Source organism: Salvia splendens, chromosome 16 (genome assembly GCF_004379255.2).
Source record: "Salvia splendens isolate huo1 chromosome 16, SspV2, whole genome shotgun sequence".
In the NCBI taxonomy this organism is placed as follows: Eukaryota; Viridiplantae; Streptophyta; class Magnoliopsida; order Lamiales; family Lamiaceae; genus Salvia; species Salvia splendens.
In genome coordinates this window covers 7,766,865-7,792,083 of record NC_056047.1, presented here as the reverse complement: position 1 = coordinate 7,792,083, position 25,219 = coordinate 7,766,865, and the positions used below count along the sequence as shown (strand labels likewise).

Below are 25,219 nucleotides of genomic sequence, written 5' to 3'. Positions count from 1 at the left end.
GGAATATTTCAAACAAATTTTTAGAAAATATCAAAATTTAAACATCTTCATGTTCAACTCAGGGAACTCTAGATCCACGACTTTCAAGTTTTGTTGTCGCAGAATCATCCGTTAAAAACTTTTACAACACAACCGAAAATTGGATTTTCAATTTTATAGATTTTTGACATTGGATTTTTAGCTTCTGCAGATTTTTATGCAATTTTAGACTATATCGGATTTCATCGTTCAGATTTTGGATTTAAATTTTCTGCAATTAGAATCAGATCAGATTCATTTTTCGTAAAATATTGGTTTTTTAGCAAAGTGGGCCCACGAATTGGGCTTGGATAATTAGAGGCCCGTAAATCTCCGTCGACTGAACTTTTTCCTTTTTCCCAACAAGTGAAATATTTTCTTTATTAATTAATTTCACCAACTCTCTCCCTCTCTCTCCTCTCTCGTAATTGCCCTACTGTGACAGCTCTCGCCCGCGCAGCTCTCAAACCCTTGGCGCAAAGCGAAACAGAAGAAAAAGGATTATTGTGTTGCCATGTCTCAGGTACTTTTGATCACCCCGCGTCACTGTTTCCTCAAATTTATTGATTTCCCCTTATCTTTTGGTCAATTTTTCTGAATGAATTGGCTCTGGTATTGTTAAGATCTTGAATTATCCCAATCCGATTTTAATTGATTTTTGTTATGTTTTAGGTTGATAACAGAAATTCTTCAGCTGCCAAACGTGCTCGAACCGATGGTATGCCCATTTTCGCAATTGACTTTTATTTCTATATTTTGGGATATGTTTGTCCTTCTGCATTTATTTTGAGGTTTTGTGTTTTATGTTGTTCTCGTTCCTCATTTGAGTAGTTGAAGCATGAGGTATGGTTATGTCCTTGGCATAGAATGGTTGCCACACGATTTTTCATAGTATGTTATCGAACACAGACAGATGTAGGCACTAATTACTAGTTTAGGGTTTAGAGGATTAACAAGGAATATGGTGGAAAGAAGTTTCAATTTATTGAATGAAAGATGACCTAAACGTTGATGCCATAGGTCAAGGCTTACAGCAGAATTGACAGAAGCAGAATTGGTAAAATGTGTTACATTTGAACTTGAACAAGACTGAGATGCTTTTGAAAAATCAAAGATGTACAAGTTTCCAACTCGATTACCCCTCCCAATCACTGTCCCCAGTGAGGCTGCCTGAATTTTGAAGTCAGTATCAGTAAAGATGACAGTGCAATTTGATGCTTGGGTGAGAGCACTTACTGATATCAGATTGAAAGAAAAAGATGGTACATGAAGAACTGAGGTTAGAGTAATGAGAGGAGTGAGTTGTATAGTACCTAGATGAGTAACTGGAGCTTTATTACCATTTGGAAGATTCACTGAGGCATTTGAGATAGGTGCGGCAGAAGTGAAGATAGATTGATCATAGCACACATGGTGAGTAGCACCTGTATCTAGAATCCAAGTAGGTGAACTGGAACAAGAAGAAGAGATAGAATTTATGGATGAAGTATAAGAGACAGTACCAGAGAGGTTGCTGGATGCAGAGGCTTGAGCAGAGAAGTTACTGGATGAAGGAGCTTGAGGTGAGATTTGAGCAGGAGAGGTATTTGCTGGTGTGGAGAGATTGTGGAGTTTCTGACTTTGCAAGAGGCTGATAAGCTGTTGATATTGATCAATACTTGGCAAATTAGCAGTGTCTTCAACAAGATTAATAGACCTCTGCTGATGAGTGTTTGGATTTCCAGCAAAACCAGATGCATGAGAAGGAAAACTAGCAGATTGTGGAGGTTTGCCTCTGCCTCGGCCAAAACCTGGTGGAAAGCCATGGAGAATAAAGCATTTTTCAACCGGATGATTTGTTTTGCCACAGTGAGAACACAGAAATTTGTGCAATCCTCTTCCAGATGAAGGAGCTGCATTAGCATAAGGTAATTCACTAGCAATTGGAAGTGAATGAGTATTAGTAGATAGAGCATTTCCATTGATGAGTCTCTGTCTTTCTTCCTGAATTACCAGTGAAAAAACCTTGGATAATGAAGGAAGAGGAATCATAGAGAGGATATGAGATCTTATCTGAGAGAATGAAGAGTTCAATCCAATGAGAAACTGCATTGTGCAATCGTTCTCTTGAAATTGATTCCACTTCGAAGCACTATCGCATGTACATCTGGTGCAAGTACACCATGAGATCGGTTGCGAGCTCTTGAATTCATCCCAAACGATGCGTAGATTGGTGAAATATGTGTTGACATCCGATGATCCTTGAGAGAGGGACATGAGTTGTTGTTTGAGTTGGTAGATGCGAGCTGAATCGCCTATGGAGAACCGTTCTTTTAGATCGAACCAGATAGCATATGCATCGTCCATATACATGATGCTCGAAGAAATTTGTGGAGATAGCGAGTTACGTAGCCATGAGATCACCATACTATTACACCGGATCCATGGTTGATATAAGAGATCATCTCGAGCAGGACGAAGAATGGATCCATCAACAAACACGAGTTTGTTTTTAGCAAGGAGAGCAGTGGTGAATGACCTGCTCCATGTAGCATAATTTGATCCAGTGAGCGGCTGAGGAACGAGGTTAATTCCAGGATTGTCACTCGGGTGGAGATAATATGGACTAGATGTGTCTTCGGTTGGAAGTTGAGCTGCACGATTTCGATTAGCCATTGATAAATCGAAATGAGAAGAAGTGAATCAGAGTGTAGATCTGGAGATAATGAGGATTAAAAAAAAATGGAGTGAATCAGAGAAGGAGATGATCGGGACTTTGAAGGTTTAAAGATATGAAGATTTGAAGATTTGAAGTTTTGAATATATGAAGGAAAGGAGGCGGAAGCATTTTTGCTTTGATACCATAACAAGGAAATGAGATCGAAAAGATGAGATATTATTGATTGAATGATTAAAGGTACAAAAATACATCTTATATACTAAGCTAAACAGCTAACTACTCATCTAATCAACATAACCGAAACTAACTAATTCCAGCTGTCACAACTAACTAAACCAACTAACTGACTCCAGCTGCATGGGAATGGATTCGCATATGGTCGACTGCATGGATGCTTGCATGGTCCTGCATGAGTGTGAGCGAGTCTCACTGATATAATCCTGATAAGGATCGAAGTATGTTAGTGCAGGTGTCTTTAAGAAGTATGTTAGCAATATTTGTTAAGATATATCAAAGACTTGAGCTCCGTGTCTAAACGAGTCTAATTATTTGATACTTATTGAGCTAACTATATCTGTAGGTGGGCGCAGGGAAGATGACTGGACCTGCCCGAGCTGTGGCAATGTGAACTTCTCTTTTAGAACAACTTGTAATATGCGTAACTGCACTCAGCCTAGGCCAGCCGATCATAACGCGGTGAGAAATTGACTTTCTAAAATAGAATTTGCAGTTTTGCATATTTCCCTCGCAAACTATAACTACGTTGTGCAAGTTTTTGTTTCTTTAATTTCTGCTACAATAGCCTTGTAAGTTATATAATCATGTGTATGAGAATATAAGACCCAATTTCAGATTTTATGTTTATCAGCTCCTTGTTATAAAAAAAGTCTACAGGAAGAGATTTAATTTGAGCTTTTCGTCTCTCTGGATGCTTTCATCTGCATGTAAGATGTATAAGTTTTTGTAAGCTTACTAATGTAAGTTTACCTTTGTTCAGAAACCTGCTGCAAAGCCAGTCCACGCAACTCAGGGTTACTTATCGGCACCTCCATATGTTGGGTCTGGTGCACCTTCCTCCATGTACATGAGAGTCTCGCCATACGGATCTCCTGTGTTCAATGGAACATCTGCCCCTCCTTATGATGTTCCATTTTCTGGAGGTTCAACTTATCATTATAATTATGGAAGTCGATTTTCAGGAGGTAGCCCATATCGGCCTTTACATATATCTGCACCGCCTCCATATTCAAGTGGATCAGTTATGCGTAGTGGTAGATCCTTTCTTCATCTTCCCATAGTGTTGGTTTACTGTTGTAGAATTAAAGTTAGTAGTAGTTTCTTCTCAATATTCCCCCATGTATTACTGTACATCTTGCGCTTCTTGTACTATTTTTTTTGTTTGTTCCCATCCCTTATATATTTTATCATATAGGTGCGGTGTATGGTATGCCTCCTATGATGGATCAGTATGGCCTGAGTTTCCCAATTAACCCCACCATGGTAAGTTTGAGTAGAGAACTTCATTTATCGAATAGTATTTTATTAGTAGTATGAGTGGTGTGCCATGATGATCTTACATTGATGTTTGGTTTGTTAATCTGTACCTTGAAGATCTCGCATTGATGTGTAGTTAGAAACTACATTTCATTCACCGACCCTATGGAGGAAAAATATATATAGATTGTTTATTTGACAATCTTTTGATTTTGATCTTCTATAGGGTCCACGGCCTGGATTTTTTCCTGAGGAGAGATTTCCGAAAGCTGGTGGTGGAGTGTCTTGCCCTGCTGTAGTTTAGACTATAGATATATATGTTGGACCAAACCTTTACTCACCTGATGAATCACTAATTGTCATCATGTTTTGTAGATGGATCTCGTGGTGACGTTGACTGGGCTTGTCCAAAATGTGGAAATGTCAATTTTTCATTTAGAACAGTCTGCAACATGAGGAAATGCAATACACCTAAGCCAGGATCTCAGGTTTGAATTATTGAACTATAGTATTTTCAAGTTGAATGTGTAAATGATGTCATCAGATGGACTACGACCCAACATTATTTAGTGATATAATGCCTTGTTTAAGCTTACTTTGAATGTGTACTGTATGTTCTGACATTCTGATATGATAGATGCAGGTTTTTGCCAAACCTGCCAAGAATTCAAGTAAGCCTGTTTTCAAATATTTCATTTTCTGTGCTCCATTGATTGAAAATGAAGCTCCTCTCTCGAAATGTACGATATACTGATAACTCTGTTCACCAGAACCAGATATGCCAGAAGGAAGCTGGAAGTGCGAACAATGCAACAACATTAACTACCCTTTTAGGACGAAGTGCAACAGACAGAACTGTGGTGCTGATAAACCTTCGGATAAAAAGGAATCTCCATCAGAAACAGCTGATGCAAAAGATCAGGTCTGTTTTGTGATATATGTGCATTGTTTGATCCTGAAATTCAACTGTTTGCTCCTAATTGTCCTATGTACATTTGTAACAGATCAAAGTTATTATATACTCAAAAGTTTTTCTCGAACTCTCTATCTGAGGATTTATCTTGCACCTGCTATTTTCATCTTGTTATTCTTGAAGTGCATTCATGTCCATTTTCAGCTTGTTTTTGTTTTGTCTTTTCATGTATTAATAGAGTTGTCTACTGTTCCAGTGAGTACTAGGTATGTCTGAGAAGGTCCAGAGTCGTCCAGCACATTGCTCAATATGGGTGTCTGAAAGTCAGTCATGTCATCTTCCTGTTGATGGCGTTTTCGAGTTACCAAGCCCTGTTCCAATTCGTGTCAAGTTGTATTAACACTCTTGATATCCTGTGGTCCTAATCAAAACCTTACAAATTTGCATCACGTGTCTGTCAGATTGCTCGCATTAGATCTTGGATCTGGTTGTTGTTATCTAGGTTTATGTACTTTGGGATGTCGGATCTTAGTGGTATGATAACGTACGACTAGTAATGTCGTGACCGTCTTCCATTTGGTTTTATTTTCCTCTGTTATCTTAATGAGCTGTTGTTCTAAAAACATGTCTGCAAAGTCGTGATATTTTAAGCTGGCTTCATTCTCTGGGTCGTATAAGGTCCCCCTCAACTGGTGGTATTTTTTCAATTGTTGTCGTAATGTTTTAAGCAGGATTAATTCACTGCAATATTTTTGCAGTTGTTGTGGCTTGATGTCGTGTGTGGTGTTAGGTCATTCTTTGACTCGTCAATAGACTTGTGTCTTTCTTAGTATGATTAAATAGAATCTTATTCCTATTTTCATTCTTCATTGGCTTGATACGATGAAATGGAGGGAATGGCATGAAAATGCAATGGAAATACAATGAAATTGTGATTTCATTTTTATTCTTATTTCATTCCATCATACCATACCAAGAAGTGCATTAATCATCAATTTCTAGTAAATTTGTGATGTTTTTCCTCAAATTTCAGCTCAATATCATTGTGACTATTGATCAAACATTATTTGATTATCATACGTACATGTTATGTATTCACCACCTATGATGTACTAATGTTCAAAAAAATTCTCTTTTTCAAGATATATTTTACAGAAACGTCCTAGTCAGTTTGCTATTAGAATGAAATAATGGAGTATTTAACTTCTTTAAAATCAAGAAATCAAGCCAAACTAAATTTTGTTTAAAATGTCACTTTCCTAACGGGTTTTAAATATAAACTAAGTAGCATTTTGTGGTGTTTTGCAAAAAAAATGATAATGGCTTATTGATGAAACATAAATATTAACTAATATTTTAGAGCTTCAGATTTGAAGTCGATTGTCAAAATGCACAAGCATCGCAATTCTTGCTTATAATTTTTTATTTTGAAATTCATCCCATTATTTACAAATCGATATCAATAAACGAGCTTCACAGTGAAATTGAAATAATAAAATTCATCTATGGCAGCATTATCTGCAAATGATGACGAACGACATGAAGTTCAATGCTTATTGAAATAGTTGATACTTCAAAATATTCCAAGTTACAAGTGAAGGAGCATTGTTGAAACACTTGCAAAATCTGATAACAGTACAGTACCATAATATATTATCCTTCGAACTGAATGAACAATCGTTTTCCCAAAATGAAGCAACTAGTTAGATGGCATACCATATGAGACAGAAAGACGTCGCGAACAAGGCAGGAACCAACAAAAAAAGGCGACGTCATAATTAAAAACCTTTTCTCGAGTGAGGTGAGAACGAGTGACTAACCTTATTCAAGGACCACCTAGACTAGGACCGCGAAGATGAAGAACAGACTTGTCGACATTGGTCAGTTCAATATGTTGGAATAGTAGTCATTATCATAGGGTGTCTTTGTACCCAAAGATTGAATGTAGTGGTGAGTTGGATGTTGCCCAGTCGGCCAGAAGTCTGAGGAAGAGAAGGGCACACCTTCAGGGATTGCATGATACATAGGTTGGATGATGTTGGAACTGTTCTCATGTAGTTGATGGTGTAACTGAACCGATTCTTGATTGCACGAATCCCAGGAATTGCTTGACAGAAGAGAGAGAGCACGACGATATTCTGGTGCTGCATCTAGGTTAGAGATCAATGATCCCTTGCCACCTGCAATGGATGAGAGAGTCATATTTTTTTAGACAACCTACTTAGGTTCGAGTTTGTTTAATGGGATTTTGCAAGTTTCCTTATTTCTAACTGTATTATCAAGACAAGTTATATTAACTACTACAGCCTACGATTCACACAGTTCAACAAATGCAGCACAATTGACATAGCGCCTCATATGAAGTGTGTCAGCCTAGAAATTATTTAGCAGTACTATATTGGAAGAAGAGCTATAAAATCACAAAACTGTAATCGTGAGATATTATTTGTTGAAGTAAGAGAAATAGACCTGGATTCAAAACCACTGGCTGTGTATGATTTGCTGCTGAGAGACCATCCGCTGCACTTTGCATATTGATGGTTTGCGGCAACCTGATTCCTGGCATGTGCAACTGTTCATCAATACCTTCATCTCCTTCAGACTTCAACGAACACCCTTTCGCTAGTGCAAATTTGGAGTTGTTCCAACTAGAATTTGCAGTGGTCCTCGAGTGAGCAAGTGGGGAATTGTTCAACATGAAACTCATCTGTTGGGTGGTCCCTCCTGCACATTTTCATGGAAAATATCCCACAAATCAGGCTTGAATTAAATTTTTGATAGACTGAATGTTGAATATAAATTTATAAACACATAGGAAACTGAAGACAAGTAATTAGAGTATCATATCGATAGCTAAAAACTAGCTAGAAGTAGGCAAGAACTTTAGTAAATCCACTATTATATTATACTAGCTCCTGCTTAATGGAGAACTGATAATTCAATGTAGTGCCAGCTCAAATCAAAGACGATGGAGGATTTCACCCAAGTGCCCAAGTGATCTGACTTTTTGTATGTCAAGAGCTAAAAGTGATCTTGGAAGAGTAAATTTTTCGAAGAATAAAAGTTTCATGTACGAACAAGATAAAGATCCAGAATCTGAATTAGAATCATGATGAGAGATGGTCCAATACCATAGAATGGGGTTGACAGCCTAGGCAAATTGAACTGGATGGTTTCCTGTTGTGGCTTACGACGCCTTGCATTATGATCAGAAAGCCTTCTCCGACAACTGCGCTTCTTTTCATCAAACTCTGACAAGCTATGAAACCTTCACAGAAAGAAGCAGCATTAAGCTTATAGTGCAACACCAGTTGTATGTATTCTTTTGAAAACAGACTTTTTCTGTGAGTAATTTACCTGCTGCACTGCTGGCAAAACCGGCGTTCACAGCCTCCAACCTTAACCTTCGGGCACTTTGAATGGCTGTCACAAACTCTATGCTTCCGGTGATATTCTTTCGCCAGTGAAAGATCAGTGTTACAGCCCTCAACTTGACAATATATAGGACCATTCTGAGCAGATGATTTAGTTTTCTTTGGTGTAGTGGCAGTGGCAGTGGCGGTGGCTGGAGCAGGCATGGCAGAAAAGGACGTGCTCTTAGCAGTGCCTCCACCTCCGGTGTTCTCAAAATATGTCCGCTTTCCCAGCTTCAATCCGAGCAATGCTTCTGCGTCTGGAGTTGAGGAAGTTCCAGAAAGCTCAATTCCTTTCATCTCAATCTTCTTGCTGAGGTTCCCAGAAGAGCCCTCGGATGTAGTGAATGTTAAGATGGAATTCTGCATCCTATCCTTGCAGGATGAGTCCGTAGAAGCTGATATCGAGCTCTTGGCTGAAGAACCATGCCTACTACCATCAGAGCCACCACCACTGTTACCATTACAAGCAGCAGCAGACAGATTGAAGGATCCACCATGGATCTCTCCATCATCGACAATTGTCCAATCCGCTAACTGCAGATTCTTCGGACTCTCAATACCCTTTGAACCAAACGCAACTAAGTTTTCCCAATCCCACTTCGCATTCCACTCCATCTCCATGAAGGGGCTCATCAAACAATTCAATTAACTCGAGGCTGCATCATAAACCGGACGTGAGATCTGCCAGTTACAAACCACAACCACTTAAAACATGCTAAAATCAAACACGGCAAACAAGAAAACACACATACATGGCAACAAGATATGAGAATTCATCGCCCCTGTGGCAAAACGACAACTCCCCCTTTCAAGAATTCGACTAAATGGCAAGAAAATACAAGAAACAAATGTCAAGATGAACTCTTTAACATCAACAAGAGTCTATCAAGTCATTTGAAAGGCCATCTACCAAAAACTCAAATTGACAGAGATATCTGCAGCAAAATCTGTTCTTGATTTCCAATCTACAACCACAGCTCCTAAGTATCACACCAACCAACAAAGAAACAGAAATAACTAAATGCAACACACAGTTTACAACCCAAATAAACAACAATTCCTCAGTTCTATGATTAAAAAACAGAAAGTGAACCTCTTCTCCCTGCTGTAAAAGCACCGGATCAGAAAAAGTGATGTAAAAAAGAAAAGGAAGTACTACCCGACCACTACTCAATCGCCATAATATAAATAAAAATATAGAAAGCAGAATCCACAAATACAACTTGACCCCAATTGCATAAATAATCATTAATAAGGTGAAGAAGAAAAGAGAAATCTAATTTCTAAAAGTCTCTTTCAAAGCCTTTCCATACCTACCTGGCTGGCTACCTCAAAAATCCCAAACGAGTAAATGAAAAACTAGTTGAAAAGTAAGAATAATGAACAAAACTAAAAATGCAAACTTACCCTTAACAGCATACTGAGATTATGATCTGCCTTTTTTTCAGTGCACTAACAAATCTCATTTAAAACAAAAAAAACTGAAAAAAGGAAAAAAGAAATGGAGGCTGAGATGGGGAAGATATGGTCCCCCATCTAGGGTTTTTTTATTGGAATTAACAACAGAAAGCAAAAGGATTTCTTTTCCCACAGCAAGCAGAAAATATTTTATTTATGCAAAATTAATAATATTGAAAAGCTTGGGCAAAAAAAAGAAGGCATATTTCATCTCCAATTCCCTAAGCTGAGATTTAAAGGCATTATTTTAGCACAGATTCGAATGTGGAAGTTTTAGCTGGAAATGAGAGGAGAGTAGCTAGCATAAAATCTCTCTGCAATTTATCCAAAAATAGGCAATGAAAAAATCAGAAAGCAACGATCTTGACTCGAATAAGAAAAAAAATGGTTGATGGAAAAGGAAAAAGTTAAACAAGAAAGGAAATGTAGGGAGAGAGGAAGTGCTTACCTTGTAACCAATATAGAAGAGGAATGAGAGCACCAAAGAGGCAAAAACAAAATCAAAATTAAAGTATGGATATGAATGTGTGAACAACCCTGTAGATAAATAGTAATGCTCTGTCTCCTGACAGAGTTGCTGATGGATTTAACAATGAAGGGTTTTGGGGGGGGGGGGGGGGGGGGGTAGGGTGGCGTGGGGTGGGGATGGGTGGGCTGTGGGGGTGTCCTTCAATTATGGTGTTTTAACTAGTATTACTCCCTTTCATCCCAACTAAGTTAAGACAAATTTTTTGAACACGTAGATTAAGAAATTGTGTTGAAAAATATGAAAAATGAATAAAGTAGGAAAAATAAAGAGATGAATAAAATAGAAAAAATTAAGTAAGAGCAGTTGAATGTTTTATTTTTTTTATTAAAAAGGAAATAACTCAACTTAGCTATGGCATTCCAAAAATGAATACGACTCAAATTAGTTGGGACGAATATAGTAAGATATAAGAATAATTGAAGCCAAAATATTTTTCTCTATATATTTGGAAATTGAAAATGCTTTCCTCTCATTTACTAGTACTAATACTCGACAAAAAGTTAAATAGGAGTAATACTCTTTGATAGTGAGTGACAAAAAGCTTTAATACTCCGTATAAAACCAGAAAAGTATGGGCCGTAAAATAAAATTGGAATATTTTGAAAAATTGACATGTATAGTATTTTCAATTTCAGAAAAGTATGGGCCGTAAAATAAAATTGGAATATTTTGAAAAATTGACATGTATAGTATTTTCAATTTCTGTTAAATATAATAATAATGATATTTTAGATATTCTTGTAAATATTTACGGATAACAAAGATCAAAATCACATGAAATATATTATTGCAAAATAATGTTAATTTAACCTAATCAATATGGCAAAAGTATATATCTTCTCCGTCCCATCAAAGATAGCTACTTTCTTGAATGATATCGAATTTTAGATGAAATTATAGGAAATTAGCGAAAAAAATAGTTAAGTATTTTAATAAGAAGATGGAATAGATAGACTTTATTCCAAAAATAAAATATAGGAGTACTTAATAATTTTAAATGGGTCAAACCAAACAAAGTGGTTTTCTTGAACAATACTACCATGACTGAAATTTTGCTTTTATTACATATTTACCCGTATGCACAAGTTTATAGAATATATATCGTCGTATACTATTATTTTTGAACCAATAGTTATTCTAATCAAATGACTCAATAAAATTTGTTATGTAAAAATGTAGTTATAATACATTCATGTATAGATAAATATTATATGAGCATCGTCCGTGTGCACTATTCACATTTAACGCTAAATATTATATAAGCATCGTCCGTGTGCACTATTCACATTTAACGCTATTTATTTGTTTTATACATGTAGTTTGATTTCAATATATTAAAAATGATATTAATTGATATTTTTTTTAATTTTACCATTTATATAAAAATTAAAGTTTGGTTTATTATTTTTATTTGTAGTTTTAAATAAAAAGAGCAGATCAAGTGTGAGTTATGCTCCTGCAACCTGAATTGCTCAAGTTGAAGACTTGAATTGATAAGCTGAAGAGCTGAATTGATCAGGCTGAAGAGCTGAATTGCTCAAGCTGAAAAGAAAGAGCCGTTGGAGACTCAAGGAGAGGACCAAGAGTAAGCTCGGTGCATGAGCTGAAAGTAGCCGTTGGAATAGCGGTTATAACCGAATTTCAGTTTCAAGGAGATTGAGTTGGTTAGCTTTGTATCTCATATATTAGCTAAGCTTGTTCATGTAAATAGAGACATAGAAAAACACACAACACACACGCATAGAATTGAGGGTTCTGAGCTCTTGCTTGTGATTAGTTTAGAGCATTCGATTTGTATGTGTGAGGATCATCTTCTTGAGAGTGTGAACCAATAAACTTCGTTATTCTTCTCCGTGGATGTAGGCAAGCATTGCCGAACCATGTAATCGCTTGAGAGTGTTTTACATTTCTTGTTTGTGTGAGTTCAATCGGTAGAAAGATTCTAACAAGTGGCGTCGTCCGGTGGGAAGTCGATTGATCGAATCTTGGGCGATTGAAGTTGTCACTGCTATTTTGGAACTGATCTTGGCAGACGGTTCACCAACTGCTTGAAGAAATGTCTACAATGAAATTTGAGGTTGAAAAGTTCACCGGCTGCAATGATTTTGGGTTGTGGAGGCTCAAGATGAAGGTAATCTTGATGCAACGAGGCCTATGGGAAACCTTGAGCGGTGGCAACAACGAGGAGGAAAAACCAGAGCAAGATGAGAAGGAGAAGAGCAGATCGAAGGAGATGCAGTACAAAGCCTATGGCACCTTGATTTTGAATCTGAGTGACAGAGTACTCAGAGAGGTAGCCAAGGAGGACACACAACCTCGGGTGTGTGGTCCAAGTTAGAGTCATTATACATGACTAAATCTCTTGCAAACCGACTGCATTTGAAGCAGAAGTTGCTCACCTTCAAGATTTCAGATTCCAAGAGTGTATTGGAACAGCTGGAAGAGTTTGGGAAGTGTATTGATGATTTGGAGAACATTGATGAGCAGAGATGAGGCCAAGGCCCTCATGTTGCTGAACTCCCTGCCAAAGAGCTATGAACACTTCAAGGATGCAATGCTTCATGGAAGGGATTCAAAGATCAGCTATGAGGAAGTGCACTCAGCCCTGAAGCTCAAAGATACTCAGAGATCTACAACCAAACAAAACCGAGCCAGCAGCTGAAAGTCTCTATCTGAAAAATGGAGACAAGAAAAGTTCCAAGAAAAAGTTTCAGAAAAACAAGATAAAGGGAAAACCAATGGTGAAAATGAGACTAGAAGCTGCCACTATTGCAAGAATCACGGCGATCTCAAGAAGGCTTTGTTTTGCATGGAAGGGGAAGCAAGAGCAAGAAAAGAATGGTGGGGGTGATGTTGCAGATGTGATCCAGGAAGTGGAGGCTCCAGAAGCTTTGAATGTGCAAGATGGAGCTAGCATTGAGGAGTCTTGGATCATGGATTCAGGCTGCACTTATCACATCTGCTCACACAAATTCTGGTTTCAGAATTTGGAAATCAGCCAAGGATCTGTGATATTAGGCAATGATCAAATCTGTGAAGTCAAGGGAATTGGAGATATAAAGCTCAAGGTGTTGGATGGCAGCATCAAAATCTTGACAAAAGTCAGGTACATTCCTAAAATAAAGAGAAACTTTATCTCTCTTGGACTACTGGAATCAAAGGGGTACAAGTTCAATTATGAATCTGGAATGCTAAGGGTAACTAAAGATTCGAGAATTATCATAGAAGCTAAGAGAAGGAACAACCTATACTATTTGATGGCAAAGACAGTCACTGGATCAGTAAACATTACTCAGTCTGAGAGCATGAATTCTTGGCACTCCAGACTGGGCCATGTTGGAGAAAATGGGATCAAGGAGCTAGCCAAGCAAGGAGTGATCAAGCTGAATGCATCATAAGGTTTAAGAAAGTGTGAGCCATGTATTCTTGGAAAGGCTAAGAAGCTGCCTTTTGCAACCAGGAAGCACAACTCAACAGCTCCATTTGCGTATGCTCACTCAGATTTATGGGGTCCAGCTCAGGTTTCATCTATGAGTGGACGTAAATACTTCATTTCTATCATAGATGACTACTCTAGGAAGGTCTGGATTTATATTTTAAAAGAAAAGTCTCAAGCATTTGAAAAGTTTAAGGAATGGCATACAAAATGTGGGAATGAAAGAGGGACTGTGTTGAAGTGTCTGAGAACATGCAATGGGATGGAGTTTCGATCTACTGAATTTGAGGATTATTGCAAATCAAAGGGAATTAAAAGGCACAGAACAGCCCCAACGAATCCTTAACAAAATGGAGTTGCAGAGCGCATGAATAGAACCTTGCTTGAAAGAGTGAGATGCATGCTGTTCTCTTCTGGTTTGCCAAAGAAATTCTGGGCAGGAGCAATTTCCACTGCTGCAATGCACATCAACAAGTGCCCATCGTCAACAATATCAAATGAAATCCCAGATCAGAGATGGTATGGAAATCTTGGTGATTACTCTGGGCTAAGAAGTTTTGGTTGTGCTGCTTATGTTGCAGTAAAGCAGAACAAGTTGGAACCTAGAGCCAAGAAGTGTGTGATGCTGGGATATCACGAAGGTGTGAAGGCTTACAGACTTTGGTGTTTGGAGCAAGAGGGTCAGGGAATTGTTGTGAGCAGGGATGTAACTTTCAATGAAACAGAAATACCTTTCAAGAAAGATCAGATTGCTGCAGATGGCAGAAGAGAAGATCTGCAGAATTTTGAAATTGGTGAGAGCTCAAATGGAGCTGAATCAGAAGAAGATTTGGAGTTTTCGGATGACAGAGGAGAAGGTAGAGCACAGCCACAACAATCAGAGCAAACTCAAGGTGGAAAAGATCAGCAGCCACCAGATGGGAGACCAAAGAGAACTACCAGACATCCAAGATGGTTTTCTGACTATGATATGAGTTTTTTTTGCATTGTGTGTGGCTGAGGTGCTATCATAGCAGAGCCAGCTACAAATGAGGAAGGGATAGTTGCCTATTTGTTGCTAAATGTAGACGATATTTTGTTGGCTGGATCTTGCAAGAAAAAAATTCAGGTCATTAAAGATGATTTGAAGATGAAGTTTGATATGAAAGATCTGGGAGATGCTAAAAGAATTATTGGCATGGACATACTCGGAGATAGAAGGAAAAGGGAATTGAAGCTGGTCCAGGCAGATTACATTAGCAAAGTGATCAAGAAATATCAGATGGAAGATGCAAGGTCTGTATCCATTTCTTTGGCTAGTCATTTTAAACTCAGCAAGGAGCATATGCCAAAGGAAGAGAAGGATAGAAGAGAAATAAATCAGATTCCATATGCAAATATTGTTGGCAGTAATGTGTATCTGATGATATGCACAAGGCCTGATGTGGCTCATGCAATCAGTGTAGCTAGCAGATACATGTCAGACACGGGCAAAGAACATTGGATAGCTTTAAAGTGGATTTTGAAGTATCTAAAAGGCTCTGTGAATGTTGGGTTGCATTTTGGAGGTAGAGCCTGGTCTGAAGGTGATGATGCATTGGAAGGATTCTGTGACTCAGACTATGCAGCAAATTTAGATAACAGAAAGTCTCAAAATGGATATGTTTTCACATTATTTGGCACAGTTGTAAGCTGGAAGTCAAATTTGCAATCTGTGGTTGTATTATCTACAACATAAGCTGAGTATATCTCATTGACTGAAGCTGCAAATGAGGGAAAATGGTTGCAGGGTATTCTTTAGGATTTTGGAGTTAAACAGACTGGAGTGAAGATCAGATGTGATAGCAACTCTGCTATATGTTTAGCTAAGCATCAGATGTTACATGAAAGATCTAAGCACATTGATGTGAGGAGGCATTTCATTCGTGATGAAATTCAGAATGGAAGAATAGATGTTGTGAAGGTTCCAACAAAGGAGAATGCATCTGATATGTTGACAAAGGCTTTACCAGTTTCCAAGTTTAGACATTGCTTGGAGTTGGTGGAAGTTGTGGAGTGTTAAAAGTTCAGCAATAGGAATTGAGAAGGAAGTTAGATGTTGATTCATGCTTTGCAGGATCAAGGTGGAGGATTGTGAGTTATGCTCCTGCAACCTGAATTGCTTAAGTTGAAGACCTGAATTGATCAAGCTGAAGAGCTGAATTGATCAGGCTGAAGAGCTGAATTGTTCAAGCTGAAAAGAAAGAGCCGTTGGAGACTCAAGGAGAGGATCAAGAAGTAAGCTCGGTGCATGAGCTGAAAGTAGCTGTTGGAATAACGGATATAACCGAATTTCAGTTTCAATGAGATTGAGTTGGTTAGCTTTGTATCTCATATATTAGCTCAGCTTGTTCATGTAAATAGAGAGAGAGAAAAACACACAACACACACGCATAGAATTGAAGGTTACGAGCTCTTGCTTGTGATTAGTTTAGAGCATTCGATTTATATGTGTGAGGATCATCTTCTTGAGAGTGTGAATCAATAAACTTCGTTATTCTTCTCGGTGGATGTAGGCAACCATTGCCGAACCACGTAATCGCTTGAGAGTGTTTTACATTTCTTGTTTGTGTGAGTTCAATCGGTAGAAAGATCCTAACATCAAGCATTAATTTTTAATTAAATTTATAGAATTGATGATGTTAATAATAAATTTTTAAGTACTATAATAAAAATAAATGAATGAATGTATATTTTATAAAATAATTGGAACATCTCAAATTTAATCTTAGAGCATCCGCAGCGGTGAGCAGCGGGTCGTCCGTCTGTCCGTGCTAGCGGCGCGGCACCGCCTGCTCGCCACTGCGCTCTTGCAGCTGGCGCGGCACTGCTCTTAGCTAAGAGGCTAAGAGCACGTCCGTGCCAGCGAGCAGCTGACGTGGCGGCTCCTGATTGGCCAACGGCATTTCCGTTGGAAATTCATTTTTTTAAATCGAAAATAATACCAAAAAAAAATCAGATTCCAAAAAATATGGCCGTTTTTTTAGCATTTTTCTGGATTTTTATTATTTTTTTATTTTTTATTCCCAAAATCATCTATAAATACACACATTTATCATCCGTTTTTCACATCAAATCATCTCCCATTCATCTCTCATTCATATTTTTTCATACAACTTATCTACATCTTCCTCTCACTCAAACCCTCTCAAATGGATTTCACCAATCTCGTGCATACGACGGTGGGCGAGAGGATCGAAATAAGGAACACAATGCGCGATACCCGAGCCCACATTGAGCTACAAGAAGACCTAATCAAACACATTTGGACGAAATTCGGCCACGAGTAGTGGTTTTTTTTAATTTTATGAATTTAATTATGTAATTTTTAATTTTTTTGTAATTTGTAATATTATTCCGGATATTTTTAATGCATTTTAATTTTGTGGAAATGTTTTTATTTGAATTGAATAATGGAATGGTGGGACCATTGAACTTGTCCTTGCGGAAGAGCACGGATATGAGTGTTGTGCTCTTGCCTAAAAGCAGAGAGTAAAAGTGGGTCCGGGCCCACATATATACTTATTGGCAAGAGCACGGATGAGGATGCTGTTATACTCTAATTTGTCCACATAGGGGAAAACAAACTGGGTGGTAGATTGTCCCTAAGCAGACATGATCGAATGCTGGCAGCCGCAGTGTGGGAGTTTCACCATTGTGGTGGCTCCTTGTGTGCTGGTTACCAGTGTAAGTTCCTCCCACCTAATGGGCCGCTGAGGTACCGTGTTTGAACCCCTCCATAGCGATGTCGGGCCGGGTTATGGGGGCGCCTGGGGTGAGCGAATCACCTTTTGTCCCTAAGAGAATGAAGCTAATTACAAGTACTACTACTACTTTTGTTTTTGCATCTATAACAAGTACGGATAGACATTTTTTTTCTTCAAACTATATACTCCATGTTGGACGGAATTTACGTACACTCACAATGAATTCCAAAAAAAAACACAGTAGGTGTTTTCAACCTGAAAAGCTAAAATAGTTATTATTGTTAATAATAAAAACTACTCCTATATTTAATACTCCGTACGTAGTAAAAGTTACTATACAATTTTCCAAAAAGGCAATTTTGCCAAATAAATTACTTTTTCGGCAAATTCATGGCAAATTGCCAAATAAATTACTTTTTCGGCAAATTCATGTCAACGTGGTAGTCGGTTTCAAAACACGTGAACTTAATAGACAATGTCATTTTGCCCAGCAATATTTTATCCACGTGTTTTAAATCGGTTGCAACATAGAGGGCAGATAATAATTGAGGGACTACGTTCATGCTAAATTACCTGTTGGAAAATTTGAGATACAAATTTGCCGGACGAAAAATACACGGAAACAACTGAAAACAAAAATTACATGGAAAAGTCTGTGGAAAGCGGTAAGCCGAGTCGATGAGTCCTCTTTCCGCAAGACGAGATACGCCCCGGTAGTGCTCTCGGTTTGGCGTGTCGTCCCCAAAGATAAAACGGCTTCGTCTCTGAAGTAGCAGCACCGCTAGCAGCAGAGCTCCGACGAACGGGAGTAAAGCAGGGGCAGAGCTTCGACGGGAAGATTATGCAGAGAGGGAAAGACAAGAATGCTTGTGTATGTTCTGTCGAGAATGCAATGGATGCATGCCTATTTATAGGCCAAGTCCACCTTCAGGGGCATTGATGGAGTCAACAACCATTATGTGTGTCACGATGGCTTGACTGTAACCGCCGGGGGTTATTGACTGGTGCACTAGCCATTGGGAGCTGAAGAGACACGACGCACCTGGACACACTACACGACGGGATACACCATGGACCGTTGGGGTCCATCGGAGACCTTTTGCCTCCCGTTATGTGTCGGGGTCCAGCAGGAACATGACGTGGACCGGACCCGTCGGGGATAGTGTGGAGTTTGGGGTGGTCTAAAAAGAATAAGCGGGGCTTGAACCACGCTCAACGACCAGCTCCAAAGAACAGTCCAAAGACCAATTGCCAAGATCCAAGGCACACGACACCCGGCGCCCGGGGCACGGGTCAAGGTGCACGGCTCGCGGGCTGGCGGCGGCGGCGCGCGCGTGTGGGCTCTGTCACCCGTCTTGTTCCACGATAATTATTACACATAATAATTCATCTTATTAAATACTTCATCAAAGAAGTTTATCATCCCCGATGTGGGATAATTAACACTTAGTTAATTGGTCCCTTAGTTTTTCTCATAGTTCATTTTTAGCTTTATTGTGACCAACTTAAATATATCATTTCTCACTCACCAGGAATCGGATTTGAGAAAATGAATATACTACGGTCATCTACTCGGAACGTAGATTGACGCTATTGCATTTAATTTCATAAAATTAAATGTCTTGTAACATTTATTATTAGTCAAAGTAGTTTAACCAAGCAGGATTCCAACATTATCAAACTTACTTCGATCTTACTGCTTAAATTATGTAATTTAAAAACACAAACCATGGTTCACTAGTATATTCCGTGTTAAAGATCTATATGCAGTCATAATTTATACTCCATATTAAATATTAATAAGTGTAGCTAGCTAGATCGTGACATGTATATTTATTTCATTTAAATCCTATAGCTGCCCTCTACACAAATAGTAATATGTATTTGTGTGTGTTAGTGATTTAAATAAACAAAATCAAAATTTTTGGATGCATGATTTAAATGAGTTCCTCCTTAATACTTGGGGGATCTACTAAATAGTGCAATGTCTACACATTAATCGCCTATTACTTATAATTAAGACACTACACTGCTCTATTTTAAAGTTTCTCTCTTTTGCTTAGGAAGATTCGAATAACCAAAATTACTCAGCTATTATACTCATATATGAATATTTATTTAATTCCGAATAAAGTCATATAGTATTATATTTATTTATATTTTTTGAGAGAATATATATGCGTATATATTAAGCACAAAATCACCCATTCCTAAAACAACGCAATATATACTTAGTTACTATATTTAATTTAAACTTTTGAGTGGAATGGTATAATTGTTTTGACCGGAAAGCGAATCTGAAGAGCGCATCTTAATAAGTAATTAAGGGAGTAAATAATTAAGTGGACCACTTGATAGTTTAACTATATACTAATTAATAGAGCAACTGCTGTCATTGTTTTTTATTTCTGACACTCAACTATAAACTGTTGATGTAATAAAGTATCTATAGTAATTAGTACTATACATTACATCTGGTTGCATTAATTTTGGTGTATTTTGATGCTTAGCTTAACAAGTTGCGAGATCTCATTCTCTTTATTTTAACGCCTGCTTTACTGGTCTCTGCTTGTCTTTACCACACTTATGTTTATATGATCATATTAGTAGTAGTATTATTTTAATCAACATGGATATATCAGATTATTAATTTATCTATTTTAAGATGGCAAGAAGGATGTCAATCTACATGGATATATCACATTATTTATTTATCTATTTTCACCATAGTACTCATTTAAGATGAGAGATGACAGTGAAATATGGATAGGAGTGATCCGAATAATTCAAATTTCGTGTCGGGGTCGAACGACCGATATTCGTCAGGTTGTGTACCCGGCCAACTTGCACCACCTCCAAACATCGGACTATTGGGACTTGAGTAATCACCGGAATCCATTTTCTAGTGTAAATTGAGAGTGAAAATACGAATGAAAATGTTACAAATGAAGGTGGAGTAGGGGGTATTTATATAAATGAATTTTTCGAATTAAAAAAAAAAAAACAAAAACGTGTTGCATCGTCCGCGTCGCCCACAGTGGGTGGATGATGCCATATCATCCGCGCTTCCTCCGCGGACTATCTGTCGGGCGAGGACGATGCATCGTCCATCGTCCGCGCACCCACAGTGGGGACGATGGCGCGCATAAGGTATCGGGCGGCCTATCGTCCGCCCCACTGTGGGTGCCCTAACCTGAATAAATCGGCAAATTTAGAAGGTTATTAGGATTGAAATTTCGAATATGCAAAACTTCTAAGAGCATCTCCAGTGGGCGGATGTCCCACTCGAACATCCCGAAAACACCTCCCGCCACGTCACTAGGACTTCCCATCCCACTGTCACGTCACTAGGACATCCCCTTCACAATCCGCCCTTCCCATCCCCTTCAAAAATTAAAAAAAAATTTAAAAATCGGACGTCCGACCCGGACGTCCGACTCACGCCACAATGGCGGACGTCCGCCCGCCCGTCGCGCCGACGTCCGAGGACACCCGACGTCCTCACGGGACGTCCGTATCCGACCTCCCCTGCCATAATGGCGGACGTCCCGGTCGCCCGTCGCGCACGTCCGACCGGACGTCCGCCATTGGAGATGCTCTTAAATGACTTAAACTTGTTGAGGAATGACTTAAACTTGTTGAGGGGTGTCAGGTGGTGCATATTGCAATGTTTTTTACAACATTGGATTAACGAGGGTGGTGCATATTGCAATGTTTTTTTATATAAAGGGGTGTCAGGTGTGTGTGAATGACTTAAACTTGTTGAGGAATACAATTGAAATATTGTTTGTGGTTGGAAAAATGTATGATATTTAAACAACAATTACAGAATTAACCCAAAATGGTGAGATCTGATGCTTGTGCCCAAAATAGAGAGTGAATTTGATGCACACGGGCAAATAACCTCATTAGTTTAGCAGCTACTCAAATTTCTCCATATTCTTCTCTCTTTTTTTCCCCTTCAAACCTCAACAAAAATACCAATCTTTTTCTCCATATATGTAAAGGTGATTTTGCACCTTCTGCCTTTATATATTTAGTAAAATGGTCAATTCTTAGTTTATGTTATATGTTCATGTTTGGTCAATTCTCATTACTAAATCCTCAACAAGGGACATGACATTAGATATATGCGTAATCAGGAAAAATTTGGCTGCTTTTGAAGTTAGACCATGCAAGTAAAAACTCGAAGAATCTGGTTCTCTATTCTAGCTTATGAGATAACCCAAATATGTGCCATATCAAGAAACAGGTTAACATAATAGAGGAGTATATCACACAGCCAAAAAGAGACTAAAAAAAGATTAGAAAAGAAAAAACTTTATTCAAATGTTATAGAAGAGGCTTGGGAGTCTTAAAACTACATAACTGCGAGGTTATGTTGCTTCACAACTAAACTAGTACATAACCACAAAATCACCTCTGCCTTCCCTCGAGCAACAGGTTTAAGCAAGACCTCCGCTCGTCGCTGTCCTGATTATCTGGAAGAGTGCTGCCCATAACAAAAGATAATGTCATTCACTATCAAGATATAACCAACTACTCCTCTTCAATAGTTCAGTTCAAAATAGGTATGCACTTTAGCCTAAAATCTTTTTAAATAAGCGCAGTACACCATAAATCTAATGTCACATGTGGGAGAATAAGATGCTCGTTACGAAAATTCATAATTTGATTAAATACTTACATGATCCTATGACAACAAAAACGAAAAACCCAATCAAGATAGGGCCAACAGGGTAGTCGTTGCCCTTCTTTGCGGTGGTCTCGGGGACGGAACCTCGCTTTGTTATGTTCTTCTCAAACCTCTCCACTTTCCTGTCAGCAAGCCTCCTTGAAGTTGTCTGTATCGATTAAATTATTATAAGTTCTCCAAAAACTGATGAATACCACAATGTGAGTTATTTACTTCAATTTTCTATACTTCAATCCAACTATTCAAGCAGTATACTTTTGCAAAAACTGATGAATGCTCGACAGATGAGCGAATGAGAATAAAATTATTATAACCCCTCTTGTTCTTTTAGCTGTCCTCTATTTTTCTTTACTACATATTTTTCAATCACAACTGATAAACTCTCGTTCATTGGTAACACAAAACATGAAGATCATAATCTGCTTAATTTGAGTAAAGTGGATGAATCTCGGTTCTACATAACAGGCACACAAAATAGGAGGTAATACCAAAAAAGTCGAGGGTAATATAATGCTTTGTTTTCATACATTTGCGCCTAATATGAACTTGCTCAAAATCCTATTTAGCAAGAAGACATTGCGAATAATCAAGGACAGGATTAATGAGAGGATATACTACATGATTATTCTGCTAGTCCACCACATTGAATTTCACATATAATTCTCGTTTCAGTTTTCAAATAATTAACTAGCTACATTCTACATAATCGATATAGAACACTACACGATCAACACCGATAGGAGATAGTTCGATGAAAGATGAACGAAGCATTGAGAATTCACAACAACAAGCACGGCTATAAAAAGCGGAAATCATAGCAAAATAACAAATAGAAGAAATTGTACCATTGTTAAAGTGAGATCGGCTATCCGTTAAAGCTCCAAACAAAAAAACTCAGCAAATAATCAGCAACCGATCTCTTTATTTCTCAACGTTTTCCCTTTTCCTCCTCGGAAAATTTAAAGCAATTGGCAGAATTACGATATAAATCTTGCCGCTTTCTACAGTAATTATAGGAGCCAAGTCCAAAACCGAGTGCGTTTATGGCCGCGTCAACCTCTGGCTTCTGATTGGGTCAAACGCGTATGTGATATACGTGGCTTAATATCATTGGTAGATCATACGTAGGGCACGTAACGAGTCCGAGCACCGTTATGTTTCGGTCACCGGTCATCAAAATATCATAGTTGGGCTTTGAAATTTAGGCCCATTTTGGTATGTTCATATAAATATGGCATTATTAACAGATACAGTACTATATATATTAGAGCCCACTTATATTTACTTCATGCTACTTAGACTTGTATAATTCATAATTGTATCAGACATTTTACAAAATATAATTGTAAAAAATAGGGTTTTTGAGTTAATATTAATATGCTTTAATACTATAAATTGTCTATCACCGTTTTGTTAACAAATATAGCATTTTTATAAAATAAAGCTCTGGATATTGTATATTTCTTCAGTACATGTTTGAAAATCAAAGTGTCTTTAAGTCTAGAAATAAGTAAATTAATACCGTCTTGCAATATTATATCATCATTACAGTAAATATCCATTTCTAATACCACTCTGGTCCATCGTAAGCAATTGACATTTCTTTTCGGGACGTTCTACCTAAAATGGGTCATTTTTGTACGTAGCAAAAATAACACATTTCTTCTCTATTTTATTTTCTTTATATATACCTACTTTATTCTATTTCATACTCTAATTTCTCTAACTCCACTTTACTCTTAAAATATTACTGTACTATTTTCTTAATACTCGCGCTAAAAAAACGTCTCGCTTATAATGAGAGCGTGTAATCAAGAGATAGTGTTAATTATATGAATATAATATTATCTGGATTCTCTATTTCGACATTAATGGGTTACAAGCTAAAATTACTATTAATGAATACTACTACTCACTCCGTTTCATTATAATTGTGGCATTCTTTTTCTACAAAAAGAATTAAGAAAATATGTTTATTATGTTAATAGGAAAGAAGATAAAGTAAAAAAAAATACTGTAATTATTACTATCATATATGAAAAATAATTTAACTAGAGTAGAACATTTCAATGTATCACTTCAGTTGAGTTATTTGGGAACTCATTTTAGACAAATATTAGGCTATTGTGACTCTATATAGCAACACTGGTCTACTTGGAATGAATCAAGTGCAATTGTCCACCTCCAATTTTTAATTTTTTTATATCAAATTAAATTTCTAAATAAGAGTACTAGAATTTTAATCAAATAATAACCCATTTCTCAAATGCTTACAAGTACTGTAACTTCGTTCGGATTTCGGACCATCGATCCAAAGTTTCCATCTAAGATCTATACATACGTAATTCCTCTTTTTCGATTTTTTTTTATGTAAATGACAGCTTAACATTGCATATATGTAAAAGGGCGTTTCTTTATTTTCACATTATAATGAATGGTTTTATAGATTTTTAACAGTAATGGTGATTAACTGGGGCACGTTAATTCTGAACTAATTAGATCATTGATTGCGTAACGATCAGAATAATTTGTTCGATTGTAAAGTGTAAACTAAGATATTTCATTGGTCAAATAGATGTAGATGTAGATGTAGGTTAATTTAATACAACGAATTATTAAATACTTGATTGTCCTTTCAAACAGCTTCAATTACATCATTTGTGAGCCGCGACAAAATTAGGCCTGCTGAACTAGTTTGGACTTTCTATAATTTTCCCTTTTAAAATTAAAAAAGATGTTTAATAGGAGTATTTAATTACGTTCCAAAATCATTCCCATTTCTCATTGTTTGTCTTATTAAATTTGGTAAATAACTTTCCTTGCGTATTTTCTAACATCCTTAAATAAAATTGCAAGATTGTCACATGGTTTACCA

The 25,219-nt window shown here is 37.6% G+C and overlaps 2 protein-coding genes across 8 annotated transcripts; one reads left to right on the top strand and one right to left on the bottom strand.

The window, feature by feature from the left end:
* The first annotated feature begins 387 nt into the window (after positions 1 to 387).
* LOC121772031 (ranBP2-type zinc finger protein At1g67325-like) lies at positions 388 to 5,744 on the top strand. The gene is made up of 10 exons (XM_042168956.1): positions 388 to 541; positions 691 to 736; positions 3,258 to 3,373; positions 3,675 to 3,948; positions 4,110 to 4,177; positions 4,398 to 4,446; positions 4,547 to 4,659; positions 4,809 to 4,842; positions 4,942 to 5,093; positions 5,341 to 5,744. The coding sequence occupies exons 1-10, from the start codon at positions 533 to 535 to the stop codon at positions 5,341 to 5,343; spliced, it is 864 nt and encodes a 287-aa protein (XP_042024890.1). The 5' UTR covers positions 388 to 532; the 3' UTR covers positions 5,344 to 5,744.
* An 865-nt stretch (positions 5,745 to 6,609) lies between these two features.
* LOC121772730 (squamosa promoter-binding-like protein 12) lies at positions 6,610 to 10,519 on the bottom strand. Of its 7 annotated transcripts, none has more exons than XM_042169935.1 (5): positions 10,407 to 10,519; positions 8,442 to 9,156; positions 8,216 to 8,352; positions 7,554 to 7,808; positions 6,610 to 7,264 (listed from the first exon to the last, which is right to left on the bottom strand). In XM_042169935.1, the coding sequence occupies exons 2-5, from the start codon at positions 9,131 to 9,133 to the stop codon at positions 6,966 to 6,968; spliced, it is 1,383 nt and encodes a 460-aa protein (XP_042025869.1). In that variant the 5' UTR covers positions 9,134 to 9,156; positions 10,407 to 10,519; the 3' UTR covers positions 6,610 to 6,965. The 7 variants fall into 7 exon arrangements, with proteins under 7 accessions (XP_042025869.1, XP_042025865.1, XP_042025867.1 ...); XM_042169931.1 differs by having other exon boundaries at positions 8,442 to 9,181; positions 10,407 to 10,512; XM_042169933.1 differs by lacking the exon at positions 10,407 to 10,519 and adding an exon at positions 9,908 to 10,390 and having other exon boundaries at positions 8,442 to 9,181.
* Positions 10,520 to 25,219: the final 14,700 nt, after the last annotated feature.